The sequence below is a fragment of the Lissotriton vulgaris genome, chromosome 2_1 (assembly GCF_964263255.1).
Source record: "Lissotriton vulgaris chromosome 2_1, aLisVul1.2, whole genome shotgun sequence".
Lineage (NCBI taxonomy): Eukaryota > Metazoa > Chordata > Amphibia > Caudata > Salamandridae > Lissotriton > Lissotriton vulgaris.
This window is the reverse complement of record NC_141687.1, coordinates 710,298,630-710,313,800: the sequence shown is the minus strand read 5'-3', so window position 1 is coordinate 710,313,800 and position 15,171 is coordinate 710,298,630. Positions and strand designations below refer to the sequence as shown.

The 15,171-nt window shown below is 45.7% G+C and overlaps 1 protein-coding gene across 5 annotated transcripts in view; it reads right to left on the bottom strand.

Moving 5' to 3' along the window:
- SBF2 (SET binding factor 2) overlaps nucleotides 1–15,171 on the bottom strand; it is a 2,158,806-nt gene that overhangs the window by 1,581,080 nt on the left and 562,555 nt on the right. For all 5 annotated transcript variants that reach the window (XM_086955965.1, XM_086955960.1, XM_086955962.1 and 2 more), the window contains exon 4: nucleotides 4,286–4,408. In XM_086955965.1, the coding sequence (XP_086812091.1) occupies nucleotides 4,286–4,408 (123 nt within the window). The remainder of the gene's footprint in view (nucleotides 1–4,285; nucleotides 4,409–15,171) is intronic.

The following is a 15,171-nucleotide window of genomic DNA, read 5'->3' as shown; positions in this document are numbered from 1 at the left end:
GTCTTTGCTGTCTCTGTATCTTTTTTATTTTTTTCTAGTGTCTGGTTCACCTATAGCCCAAATAGATGTTGACCATCAAATGGCATGTTAAGCAGGTTCTGCTGGACTTCTGGCTTGAAGTCGGAGTTAAGAAGCTAGGCGTGCCTGCACAAAAAGACATTGGAGTTGATCCTCCTGGCAGCAGTGTCTGCGGCATCTAATGCAGAGCAGATAGAGGCATTGGATATCTGTTTCCCCAAGAAATGATCTCATAGCCCCTTTTCCGTTGGGAGATGTTGGAGGAGCGCCTCCATCTCATCCTGTGGGCACAGTCATACCTTGACAGCAGCTCAACAGAATTAGCAATATGCCAATGGATGGCCGATTGCACAGCCACCCCTTTACCTGCAGTTTTATATATTTGCTCTCCTTATCTGGTGGAGGAGCATCACCAGTAGCCTGGGAGTTGGCACTCTACCAGGCAGTAGTAACGACTCGGGAGTCTGGTGGGAGCTGGCTACGATTATAAATGGGATCACCAGGGGAGGCCTTACATTTCTTGTCCAACCTGGGTGTAATGACCCTTGAAAAGACGGGGTCTTGAAAAATGTCATGGGTATGGCACAGCATGCCCTTGAGCATGGGGAGGTATTGGGTGGAGAGGTGGGTGGAGGAGGGGGTTTCGAAGAGAAAGCCCTCCACTAAAGGTTCAGTGAGGCGATCCACCTTATGGAAGGAGGAAGCCCTACCAATAACTTCTTGGTAGGATGTAGAGGAGGGGGCGGCTCCTCTGTAATGGCAGAGGAGCGTTGCCCCACTTTTCAGAGTCAATCACAGAAAAAGAAAATGATAATAAAACAATATAATTTTATTTTTCAGTGACTGGCCGGCATGCCTGTGTATGGTGAGGCGGAGGTGGGCCATGAAAGGCAGGGGTGGTGGGCACTGAGAAGTCTTACGCCCGCCAAACAGACATGCGTAACTCTTCTTCTCCAACCCAGCTATATTCACAGCCAGGTTGGAGAAAAGCTGCAGGCTCCCATGCAGTGTCGGAGTGGCAGTCCAGGACGCTCAGACCAATCCTAGCTCTGCTGGCTCAGACCAATCCTGGCTCTGCTATCATAGCATGAGTGAGAAACAAATAAGGTTTTGGATCCTACATCTACCCAGCCCGGATCTCAACAACAGGGTAAACAGAACAAAGTGGCTGGATAGGAAAAATTCATATCGTGAGTAATAGCGACGCAGTCAATATGTACTACGTAGCCACAGTCATAAGTACCAAAGCAAATTTATTTTCTTTTTATGGTTTTTCAAAATTTCAAAAACACAAGAGCAAACTAAGGACTGTCACGACAGTGATTTCATGAGTACAATATCTACACATATACAAAAATACAAATATACACTATTTACAATAGGAATAAAGCAAAACGAATGAAAGCAAATAAGCAGAAATGACACACCAAAAAACAATGAATAAATACAATATTCCCAAATTAATTGGACCCATTGACTGTATGTTGACTCGACGGAGAGGAGATTCAATCCTGCTGAAAAAATCCCGGGCCTTAAAGACACCGCCCGCTGGCTCTAAATTGGCGCATGAGACCAGACACCTTTTCATTAAGCCTTCAAACACAGTGACAATGTGAGCCGTTCCCCCCCCGAGTTTTGCTCCGCGCGGTGGGCAACATATCAACGCGAATCACACCTGGTGAACCACAGATAAAACCATTTCTTTGCGTATTACCGACACCAGGCATACTCCTTGCCACGTGCAGACTCACTGTTCCCAGTCCCCGTCCTGAAGAGAACCCTAAATTCCCGGGTTCGAAACGCGTCGACACCTCCACCCTGCGGTTATTCACAAGGGTGCATCTAGGAAAAGAAATTGTCCATCACTTGAGATCCTAGCTGTGCAACCCAACATAAATATTGTACCGCAGTGTTGTCAGGCAGGCAGGCGTCCCATTCCATCTGTCCCCGCCTGTCCCTTGGTTTCACACTCCCACGGACTGGTTGTCCCCCTGCCTCTTGCACGAATTTTTCACTGTTTATGAATGCAATTAATTTGGGAATATTGTATTTATTCATTGTTTTTGGTGTGTCATTTCTGCTTATTTGCTTTCATTCGTTTTGCTTTATTTCTATTGTAAATAGTGTATATTTGTATTTTTGTATATGTGTAGATATTGTACTCATGAAATCACTGTCGTGACAGTCCTTGGTTTGCTCTTGTGTTTTTGAAATTTTGAAAAACCATAAAAAGAAAATAAATTTGCTTTGGTACTTATGACTGTGGCTACGTAGTACATATTGACTGCGTCGCTATTACTCACGATATGAATTTTTCCTATCCAGCCACTTTGTTCTGTTTACCCTGTTGTTGAGATCCGGGCTGGGTAGACGTAGGATCCAAAACCTTATTTGTTTCTCACTCATGCTATGATAGCAGAGCCAGGATTGGTCTGAGCCAGCAGAGCTAGGATTGGTCTGAGCGTCCTGGACTGCCACTCCGACACTGCATGGGAGCCTGCAGCTTTTCTCCAACCTGGCTGTGAATATAGCTATCATAGCATGAGAACAGCGTCTGGATTGGGTGAGGAGCCTGTGCCTTCCCAGAGACTGCTGGGATTAAAGGATCAAGGCGAACTTCGGAGCCAGAGGCAGCAAAAGTTATGTTTTTTTAACCATTATTTCCCCCTAAATTCTCTGTCCCTTCCCCCGCCCTCCCACTTTCGGTTTCTGGCGGCCGCCACTGACGTAGTGTCATCCAGAGCGGAGGGATGGGCAAGGTAAATGCCAAGGTCTGTGTCTTCCGGGAGGTTTGAATCATAGAAGTTCCAGGGGTCGCCCTGCAGAGGAGTATCAAAGGCACCCCATCTCACATGACCTCTGCACTAGAGTGAAGTGACCCCTCAGGTGTAAGGGAAAAAGGATTCCCTGGTGAAGCAGGCAAAGAAGGTGAGCGCTGCTGAACAGGGTGAGATGATGGGAGTGTGCAAGGCAAAGAGCTAGTCGATTTGTCCACTTTCTTGCGCTGCTTAGGTGGAGCAGACATGTTCAGGGCTTCCTTAAAGGACAGCTGGTATTTGGATGGCTGAGCAGCAGGCCCCGGAGGGCGGCCCATATAGGTATGAATGACCAGTTGTTTCTGTTGAGCGTCAATATCCTCTTGGAGTTTATGGAGAATTGGTTGACGGCACCCAATCTGAGGTCGTTCTTGCTGGTCGACACCGAGGGTTTCAGCGTTGAGGGTTTCAGCGTTAAGAGTGTCAGTTCAGATGGACGGGCCGGCACCAAGCTGGGAAAAGTCAGTGCCAAAGCAGGTGGCTTCAATGGTTTGTTCGGCGCTGAGCCTCGGCTTGGCATACATCCGATGATGGTGTCCTTTTCACGTTGAATTAAGGAACCACTAGATAGCGTGGATGAGTCAATCTAAGATTTCTAATAGGGATGTACATTTGGATGCAAGATTTAATAAAAGCTGGACTTTTCTTGTGAAGGGATTTGAATACTATGCAACATGTTTTAATTGCTGATCTCTGGGCAACTGGAAGCCAGTTAAGATCTTTTGTCACTTGAGAGATGTGGCAATGTTTGGGGAGTTGGTAGCTCAGCCGTGCAGCTTGGTTTTGAACTATCTGGAGCCTAAGTGTGTGATTATTGGGAAGGCCTAAATAAAGAGAGTTGGCATACTTTATTCTTGACATGACCAATGCAATTATGACTTTGACCAAGCCGATAACAGTGAAAAATGTCCTTCTCTTCTTGATTCTGAGGAGGTTGAAGAAGCAGGAGAATATCACAGAGCCAAGTTGCGGTTTCAGAGAGAGATCCTCGTCAATAATGAATCCATTACTTTTTACTGATTTATTTGGAAGGAGAATATCCATCTCAGTAGGCCAAAAGAAAGAACTCCAGAGATTGAGCTTATTTTTGGGAATTACTATCTCTGCTTTATCAGAGTTTAGTATCAAATGGTTGCTGTTCATTCAATCCCGGATGAACAAGCATGGTGTCTTGGAAATGCTTCTTAAAGTTAGGGGTATTGTCAATTGTTAAGAGAAGCTGCAATGTTCAACATGCTCAATATTTCATCATTCTGGGCCAATAACATGAGTATAGTCAAGTTGGGCTAAAGCAATTAATTCCTATTTTTTTATGTGATGTCAAATTTAGAGACATTTACCAACAAGAAAAACACCTCTTGGTATCATTTAGAACACGTGTTTTCTTTTTTACGCTACAACACCAGTTTAAGCATAAGGACATGTGATGTAGGCAATTGTAGGTACATTACCCGAAAAATGTCAGGATAATCCAATCTTGACACCAATACCAGACTTTTTGGTGCAAATACTTGTGCAGGCTGAATTAAACCAGATTCGTCATCTTCGTTTTCAATCTCTTCATGCTTGGTACCCTAAAAAACAAAGTCATTGGACTAATGTAAGTAGTGCTATGCAAAATGTGAATTTCTGAGGTAGATTGCACAGAAGTATCTGAAAAATCACATATAAAATGTAGAGAGAGTGTGTGACCAAAGATCACAATACATTAATTAATAAATACGAGAACAAAACATCATAATGTACATGACCATAGCTCATCTTGACCTTAGCTCATCCCAATTAACACTCCGTGCTGTGCTGTATATTATGGATTTTTGGCAAGTATTCAGGCCAAGTAGAGGTTTTCTGTAACCTTTTTGTTATTTTAGTTTGAAGGAAGAAAAAACCAACAACTCAAATCTTACTGTCTCTTGTGAAATTTGAAAAACGCTAGTTTTAGCTCTATTGCCAAAAAGAGAGCAAATATTACATCGTAGGTTAGAAGAGAATAGAGATTTTTCCAAGTCCGTGTGTGTTTGTGTGTGTGTGTGTGTGTGTGTGTGTGAGTATGCATGTAAACTACCTATTAATAAATTCTTGTTCTATGTCTAAGTACAAGCACCACATATAGACAGACACAGAGTCTGCCTTACTCTTCATAACTGAATCATGGCTGGGGAAAGACATGGCTCCAGTATTGCATTAAGCTGTTCCCTAAGGCTATCCAACCGTTACAAAAAAATCGCATAGGCAAAAGAGGCGGCTGCTTAGCCATCATATTTAAGGGAACAACAACGCTCACCAAAGATAAGGATGTTGCCTTAAATGGTCTGTGAGGCCCTCCTTGCCAGGAGCAACCATAAACCAACCTTTTCCTGTAACGGTCTCCTTGTATATAGACCTCAACTTAGGGCTTGGGCAGTCCCAGACAACTTTCTAGATACAGTCTCAAGCTCACTTACCAAATACTCAGACCTATGCATCTTTGTTAACCTGAACATATGGTTTGACAAACCCAACGACCACGTTTCTAATCTTTGGTACTGCTGTTTCTGGCAGAGACAATAGTTTGTTGTGAATGTATGATGGGATGTCCACATAGCAAAGGTCCAGGACGGCCACCCCACATGCCAATGCTGGGGTAGCAGCCTTGGCTCTAGTGGAGTCTGGAAGCCCTCCGGGGGGACAGGAGAAGGATCAAAAGTGTTTGACTACTGATTTTCAATCTTTAAGTATGGAAGTGGAGCGTGTGTAGGTTTGAATGAAGGTCCCTGCCTTGCTTCAGCGACAGGAGAGCCGCCCCCCCAAATGGGCAGGTAGATCAGAGGAAGAACAGAAGTTACTTACCTGTAAACTGTGGTTCTCCAGTATTGATGTCTTTCCTAGATTCACATGCTTGAATAATTCCCCGTCGTCAAAGTGGGAGTCCCACGGTACATAACTTAGTAGTAAGAATCATATAAATATATATATATATATATATATATATATATATATATATATATATATAAAATATATACCTAAGAAATACATAAAAGAAAAAATTCCAATATGTATATTCCTTTAAGACAATAAAGTCTTGAAGTACCATAGAACAAAATAGGCCCATAGGAATCAATAGGGAGAGCTCACTTTAGTAACATATCCAAGTCATTATAATAGTCCACTTTCCAGCCTATCAGGCTGTAGCACCCTCTAGAACCATCTCCTCAGCAGCTCAAGCCCTCAGATTTTCATAGCACAGGAGTGATCAAGAGTGCATGAGGAGAAGAGAGCCTCTGAGGGGAGGAAGGGTGGGTCGCATGTGAATCTATGAAAGACATCAATACTGGAGAACCACAGTTTACAGGTAACTTCTTTTCTTCTCCAGTCTTTCATAGATTCACATGCTTGAATATGAATAGAAAGCAGTACACCACAATAAACAGTCATAAAAGGCAATGAATAAAGTTGCATCGCATAGATATGTTTAGGCAACATTGCGTAAACACAAGAAAAAACCTTTTGTGATAGGAGGCGGGAAGCAACAGAAGCTCACCTTATTTGAAGAGGTTTCGAAGCACCGCCTGACCCACAGCAGTATCCGCAGCGTTGACTGCCTCCAGACAGTAGTGCCTTGTAAACATGTGTTTGCTGGAACACGTTGCAGCTCTGCAGATCTGATGCAGAGGCACTCCAGCAAGCAGGGCAGTAGAGGAAGCAACTGCTCTCGTCGAGTGTGCTCGCACCGGAGCAGAGAGAGGCTTTCCAGCTCATTGATTGCAGAAAGAGATGGCAGAGGAAATCCAACAAGTGATTGTCTGCTTAGTGACCGGATGACCCCTACGCAGCCGTCCATAGGCCACGAAGAGTTGGTCAGACTTTCGAAAAGTAGCAGTGCGCTGGATGTAGAATTTGAGGCATCGTCTCAGGTCAAAGGAATGAAGAGTGCGCTCAGCAGGAGACTGAGGATTAGGAAAGAAAGTCCTGAGGATGACAGGTTCTTTAAGATGGAAGACTGATTGAACCTTAGGAATACATTTAGGATTTGTATGAAGCTCAACAGCGTCCTTTGAGAATTGGAGAAAAGGCGGCTGTATGGTAAAAGCGTGAATATCGCTAACCCTCCTAGATGATGTAAGTGCCAAGAGGAGTGAAACCTTCCAAGTAAGGAATTTCAGTTTCGCTGAGTGAATGGGTTCAAAAGAAGGTTTGAGAAGTTGGGCGAGGACCAGATTTAGGCGCCAAGCCGGAGGAAACAGTCGGATTGGTGGAAACATCCAGAATAGGCCCTTAAAGAACTGGCGAATGATCCGAGAGGAGTACAGAGACGTGGAACTGTCATGTCAAAACTGGGAAAGTGCCGCCAGAAAAACTTTGACGGAGGAATGTGAAAGTCCCGATTTTGCCCACAGGAGGAAGAAAGGCAATATCTGCTCAGGGGTAGCGAGCACAGGATCAATGTTCTTCGAATGGCACCAGACACAAAACCGTTTCCATTTTAACTTATAGTTTTTTTTTTTTAATATTTCTTTTTATTGAAAAAACAAAGCAAGGCATGTACAAAACTTAGACATGTAAGGACTCTACGAGGGTTGAGCATCATATCATCAAACATTACAACGAACAATATATTGAGGGGGGAGGAGAAGAGAACACCGAAATCCTACGAAAATTATCAGTAACAATAAGGGGTCAGGGGGAAAGCGGGACATCAAGGACCGCAGCCACAGGTGGTACGCAGATGTCTCCTCTATATCGATTCCAAGGACCCCACACTTTATGCCATTTCCGGGGGCGACCCCGAGCCAAGTACACAGTTTTCTCCCGGAACATTCACCAATCCATGCTTTCTACCCACAGCTCAAGGGTGGGAGGCCTCTGGGACCCCCACAACTGTGCGATGTTCCGTTTGGCGATCCTGGCCCCTAGAGTCACCCATTGACTCTGTGCCACATTATGATCAGTGGGCTCCCAAACATGCAACAAACAGCGTCTGGCCTCCGGTAAGAGAGCCACACCCGTAACCTCCTGCATCACCTCATGTACCATACTCCAATAGTCAAACGCTTCCAGACATTCCCAGATAATATGGAGGAACGTCCCCAACTGACCGCAACCCTGCTGACACAGACCCTCCTCAGAAAAACCCATCCTGACCAGACGGGGACCCGTGACGTAGACCCTATGTAGTATTTTGAGGTAGACTAGACTCAGTCGTGCTGGAATCGCGACCTCCTTTGGAGAGGAGATCGCAGAATGCCATTCTTCATCGTCAAGCTCAAGGTCGTCATAGGTCCACTGATCAAGCAGTTGCGATAGAAGGTCCGCCCTGTGATTGATCAGTTTCTTGTACACCAGGAAAATGGTACTATCAGGCATATGGTCATCCAAGATATGATCCTCTAATGGGGTAGACTCCGGTATCACTTCCCCTCCGGGAAAACAGACATTAGCGCATGCCGGACCTGCGCATAACGGAAGTATTCTGTCCCTCCCAATTCAAACTCGGTCTGCAAGGTCGCGAACGATTTCACCTGTCCATTAGGTCTCCCACCTTGGAGATGCCAATGAGATTCCACTTGTCGAACCCTTTAGTGTTCCACAGTTTACCAAACTTATCAGAGCCGAAAAGCAGGGTACCCTAAGTCAGACGGCCCTTCCACCCTAACGAACTGGTAGCGTTGCGCCAGATCCGCACAGCCGTCTTTGTTGGCCCTGTCAAAGTCTTCTGCACAGATTTAGTGTACAACGCTCTATAATAATTGCCCCCAGGAAGTAGCCACCTATCCATGGCGAAACCAGGGTTTAACTCAGGGCCGTACATACCATGATTGATGGCTCCCAACTGCGAAGCCCAATAATATCTCTTAATATCAGGAAGAGCGATGCCCCCATCATACCAAGGGAGCGTTAATTTAGCCAGCGCAATCCGCGGTCTTCCATCCCACAACAGTTTCCTTTGTAGACCCTCCACCACACGAAAATAACTAGCTGGGACAATATCAAGCGTGTTCTGAAGGGCATACAGAAAACGAGGGATCGACATCATTTTGAAAAGGGCCGCCCGCACAATCATCGACAACAGGAGTTTCCGCCAGCCCGCAACATCTCGCTTTAGCCGAGTCAAAGGAGGGAGAAGATTCCTTTCGTATCGAACCATGGGGTCCATCGAAACAAAGATACTTGAACCCCTCTTGAGCTTTTTGGATAGGACAGTTACGCGGTAGGATCGGTATTTCGCCACTAAGAACGACAGATAGGATTTCGCCCAGTTAATGACCAAGCCAGAGTTTCTACCGAAGGAGATTAGAACAACACAGAGTACTATCAAATATTTCCTGGGGGAGGTCAAATACAGCAAGATGTCGTCTGCATATAATGAAATACGATCTTCAAACTGTGGAGACCAATTAATACCCTTCATCGGGGGCTCCCAACGGATCCAAGCCGCGAGAGGCTCGAGGGCCAACGCGAATAAAAGAGGAGACAGCGGGCAACCCTAGTGAGTACCCCGCCCGAGACAAAATGGCTCCGAAACGCGACCATTAACCACTATCTGGGCAAGAGGGTCTGCATAAAGAAGACGCACCCAGCTAATGAAATCCGAACCGAAACCAAATTTAGCTAGCACCGCCCACAGATACGGCCATTTAATAGTATCAAACGCCATTGTGGCATCTAATGACGCTAAAATAGCCGGTTCACGCAGCGTCGAGGCCCTCGCGAGAGCCCCGTGCAGGCGTCTAAGGTTCAACGCTGCATTCCTGTGCGGGATAAAGCCAGATTAAACCGGGTGAACCAGATCACTAATAACCTTGATTAGTCTATTAGCTAACAACTTAGCAAGAATCTTAGGTTCAGAATTTAACAATGAGATCGGCCGATACGAAGCACACCTATTCCACGGTTTCACTTCCTTATGAATTACCACAATCAACGTTAATCTCTGATCATCGGGGAGGAGACCACGATCCAGGGATTCCAGGAACATGTCTCTCAAATACGGTGCAACTTACAAGTTTTAATGGTTGAAGGAGCCTGTGCATGAGCAAGGACCTGCCTGCAGTACGGAACAAGATTTAAATGTGAAAACTCATTGTGTTCAGGTTCCAGGCATGAAGTTGGAGAGACACCGGGTCCGGATGGCATATCTGCTCTTGATTCATGGTAAGGAGGTGAGGCAGCGGATGAAGAGGTATTGGCTCGCACTGAGAAAGAAGAAGTAGATCCGTGAACCACGGTCGACGTGGCCACCTGGGTGCAATCAACAGTATGTGACACAGTTGAAGCTTCATTCTACACAGAAGGCGAGGTATAAGAGGGATCGGCGGAAAAGCGTACATGAATTCGTTCAACCAGTTGATCGAAAATGCATTCCCGCTCAATCCTTTGTGGGGATGCCTACTAGCGTTGCGTAGGCCTTTGCGATTGAGTGGAGTCGCAAACAGATCCAGATCCGGTTGGCCCCACCTGCGGAAGACATACTCTAGAGTCGACTGATGGAGTTCCCACTCGTGGTTGTCTGTGGCCGATCTGCTGAGAGAGTCTGCAAGGGCTTTGGAAATGCCTGGGACATGAACTGCAGTCAACTGAACATAATGTTTTATGGCCCATTTCCAGATCTATTGTGCCTGTTGGGACAGCAGGAGAGACCTCGTACCTCCTTGTTTGTTGAGGTGGTGTTGTCTGTACGCACCAACAGAGATTCCCCTTCCACCAGAAGACGAAACGATTTCAGGGCGAGGAAGATTGCCAGATTGATATGCCACTTGCGCTGATCATCTGTCCACTTGCCCTTTATTGACATCTCCCCGAGGTGTGCACCCCTTCCCTCTAAGGAAGCATCCGTCGTAGGGGTAAACGTGGTGGCCAGTTCTTGAAACACCATTCCAATGTGCCCTGGATGCGGGGGAAGACCTTGTCGTTGAATGACACCGAGACTTGCCGCCATTGTTTGTCCAATTCTTTCTGAAGGACTCGCATATGCAGCCTGCAGTCGGGGATCAGTGGTATGCAGGACGAGGTCATGCCCAGAAAGGATTTGAACATCCAGACAGAAACGGTCCAAGAGTCACTAGTTTGATGATACGATCTAGACGTTCCTGCGAAACAAACACTTTCGCGAGAAGTGTATCTATCAATGCTCCCAGAAAGACTCTCTGTTTTGATGGAAGGACATGTGATTTTTCTGGGTTGATGGAGAGACCCAGTTTGCAGAAGAGGGAAAGGAAAGTCTGAGTGTGGTGAGTTGCTGTTAGAAAGGTTAGTGCCTTTATTAAGCTGTCGTCCAAATAAGGGTAGATTTGTATGCCTTGCAGGCGTAGATAAGCTGCCACCGGAGCCATGATCTTTGTGAAGAACCTCGGTGCAGAAGGAAGGCCAAAAGGTAGAACCTTAAATTGGTAGTGCTTTGATCCCACTTTGAAACGGAGATACCTTCTGTGCCTTTGATAGATTGGCAAATGAAAGTATGCATCTTCGAGGTCGACTGTGGAGAGGAACTCTTCCGGATTCAGGAATTGCAAAATTTCCAGCAAGGTCAGCATTCGAAATGTTTTGGACTTGACAAATTGGTTGAGGGCTCGGAGATCTAAAATCGGGCGCCACTCTCCCGACTTTTTCCTCATAAGAAGAAAGCGGGAATAGAAGCCCTTCCCTTGTTGTTTTCGAGGAACCACTTCGACTGCACTTTTTTGTATCATTACTGCAACTTGGGCAAACAGTTCCTTTAGATGTTTTGGAGGAGGACCAGACGGTGGGCGGTTGGGTAGGAATTTGATGAACTCCAGAGCATGGCCTTTTTGAATAACCTCCAAAACCCAACGGTCCGAAGTTATTTGTGACCAATTGAAAAATCTTTGGGAGTGTAGGGTGGGAAAAGAATTGAAGTTGTGAAAGTCACTTTTTATTGGCGGAGTTATCTCCTCTGTAGGTGGTTTAACGCCTGTATGGCCTGGAGTCGTTCTGTTGAGACTGCGATTGGTTGGAGTAACTCTGTCTGTTGTCATTATAAGAGCGGCATTGGGAGGAGCCACGAAAATTGGAGGTTGTGCCACGACCACGTGCTCCACAAAAAGGCCTCTTCCGGTATTGCAGAGAACCTAGGGCACGGGTAGTATCGGTGTTCTTTTTAATAGACTCCAGGGCATCTTCCACGTGTTTTCCGAAGAGGGACTCGCAATCGAAAGGCAAATAAAGTATTTTAGCTTGCACCTCCGGCCGAAAGGACGTAGGCTTGAGCCAGCCTTGTCTCCGTAAACTTCAGCGCCAGCTAGCTGTCAGAAACCAGTAGATGAAATATCAATAGAACAGTCAATGATTTCAGAGGAAATCTTCTCTCCCTCCTGTACGATCTTTTGTGCTTCAGCTCTAGACGTTCAGGTATGAGGTCAACCAAGGCAGCAATTTCGGACCACATCTGTCGGTCGTAACGGCCGAGGATGGCTAAAGAATTTGCAGCCCGAACAGTGGTTGCAGCCATCCTGGACAACTTTTTGCCGATGGAGTCCAGTAGGCGGCCATCCTGATCCGGAGGCGATGTTAAAGCAGAAGATGGATTGCGGGATCTCTTTTGTGCAGCCTGTGTAATGACAGTCGGGTTTCGTCTGAGAGACTAGACAAGCAGGCGAATCCTCAGGTGCCCTATACTTTTTGTCAATACGCGGAAGCACAGCAGGGACATAATTAGGCCGTTCCATAAGTTTGAGGCCTTCTTTCCATATGAAGTCTATGATTGGAATAGAATGAACCTGCCTCAAAGGCTGATCTTTGAAATCATACAGAAAGCAGTCTTCTTGCCTGACGACAATAGGCAAGTGAAATTGTTTGGCAGCTCTTGACATCAACAGATGGAAACCCCCAATGTCAACTGGAGGCGACGCCATAGGAGAAGTTGGAGGAGGAGAAGGAGTTTGTGCCTGATAAGCATCCCAATATGCCATTGCAGTGTCATCATCCTGGTCAGTATCCGTATTATTATCAGTATCCACCTGAACAGGAAGTTGTGGAGTAGGAGAGGCGGCTTTCAGACCAGGCACAGAAGGCTGTGCAGTTGTAGGCAATGGAGAGGCCAGCGTGGATGGTGGAAATCGACGGTTGTAGTCATCGAGCATGTACTATAAGTTAGAGATCAAGGACATAGGCAACTGTGCCATAGGAACATATTGTTCATTAGCATGCAAGGTTTCTGGGGCAGGGACATGCAACTCCTGCTCGTCAGCATCATCACAATCCTGATATTTAATGTGTAACTCCGAAGGGCTACTGGCAGCCCGAAAGTTATCGTTCACATAGGAGCCCTCTGAATCCCTCTCTTCTTCAGAGGCAAACAATTGAGGTGGAGGACTGGAGCAATGGCGCAAAGGGCTCAAATCCAGAGGAGCTGGGCGTTTGACAGTAGTAGCCGTAACAACTGTGAAGCTGGTAGCCAGTGGCAAATGATAAGGAGCCGTCGACGGTACCGTCGACGATGATGTTGACGATGTCGCTGTCGAGATCTTTGCTTAAGACTTTCCTGACGTCGACGATGATGATTGGAAGGCTTCCGACGACGAAGGAACTATAGCCGTCGGCGAGGTCTTTTTCGTCGACGTTGGCTTTGCTGTCGTCAACGAGGTTTGTAACTCGTCGAAGATGTCGTCGACGAAGTAGCCGTCGACGAGGAGCTGGTCGGCGACGGGGCAGTGACTGTCGACTAGGTCGCTGTCGACGAAGAGGCAGGCATCGACGAAGAGTGAGACGTTGACGAAGCTTTCGTTGACGAATGGCGTTTAGACTGGGTTGTCGACGAGATTGGCTTCTTCGTCGTCAACGATATCTTGATAATAGAAGAAATAGGCCTGACCTCCTGAATCAGCGTAGACGAAGTGGTCGTCGTCGACGTCATCGTCGTTGACAGGGAAGTAGTCATCGTCGTCGTCATAATGTCAACGGATTTCGTCGTTGACGGCCGCATCGACGAGCTCGTCGACGAGCTGGCTCTCGTTTTAGAGGACAAGGGCACAGGGGAAATCTGAGATGCCAGAGAACTAGGTCCCGTAGACGTAGAGGCCGGTAGATGCCGTGGGGAGACTGACTTAGAATGGTCCACGAGCTTCTTTTTCTTCAGAAAAGGCGGAGGAACGTCAGACTCAGACCCACGCTTCAGAGAGATTGCAGTTTGACGAGAAGAAACACTCTCCAAATCAGACACAGTGTTGTCCGAAGCCTTCAACTTCTGTAGCCACAGAACGAGACGGGCCTCTCAATCTTTCAAAGTCTTATTTGAAAAGGTCCTGCAAAATTTACAACTCCTCACCTCATGAGCAATCAATGCATTTTATATGAGGGTCCTCCTTGTAAAGACGCAGTTTTCCACATGAGGAACAGGGTCTGAATAAAGACTTCTTTGTTGTAGTCATAGCTGAAAGTTTGAAGTTTGAAGAAGAAAACTGAGCAGAGCTCAGGGAGACTCCCTTCACACGAGGTGCAGTAGAAAATCTGAGGGCTTGAGGTTCTGAGGAGATGGTTCTAGAGGGTGCTACAGCCTGATTGGCTGGAAAGTGGATTATAATGACTTGGATATGTTATTAAAGTGAGCTCTCCCTATTGATTCCTATGGGCCTATTTTGTTTTATGGTACTTGTTTTAAAAGGAATATACATATTGGAATTTTTTCTTTTATGTTTTTCATAGAGAGATATATATATATTGCACTGAAAAATAGCACTGACACTTTATCTAATTATTTGCACTATGCTGTGATTGCTGCTCTTAACCTTATTAGCTTTGGATTTTAGCTTTTCATAAATCTTTCGCAAGTGGAATATATGCATCAGCACTAAGCACTTTAATATAACCCCACTGTGGGGTATATTCCTATTTTTTTGAGCTTTTTGTAGAAGAAAAATTGTGAGAATATTCTATAAACTTAAAAAATCAGTTTATAGTAAGCATGATGAATTTATTTATTTATTTATTCATTGTAAATGTGTAAATGTGTATATATATGATACTTTACTTAATGTATTATAGTTGTACAGTTGTATATACTCACTATGAGTTTAATTGCATTTTAACTGTATAGACTTTGGGGCGTTAACATGAAGTCCCTTGTTTGTTTTCTTGTAAAAAGCTCAAGACATTGGTTTAGAGGGCGTGAGAATATTTGTCCGCCCTCTATTTTGATTATAAAATCCATTGCTAGGTAATGTGACCTTACCATGTGATCAAGACTGTAGGAACAGTCGAAACGCGTTATGGCGGACAGGCTAAGCAAGACACCTAAATAAACACCCTGTTATTGCACAGAAATTGGGTTCAACTCTTCGTTCTTTCTTGGCTGATTGTCGGATATAATTGGCGGCACCGTGGGACTCCCACTTCGACGACGGGG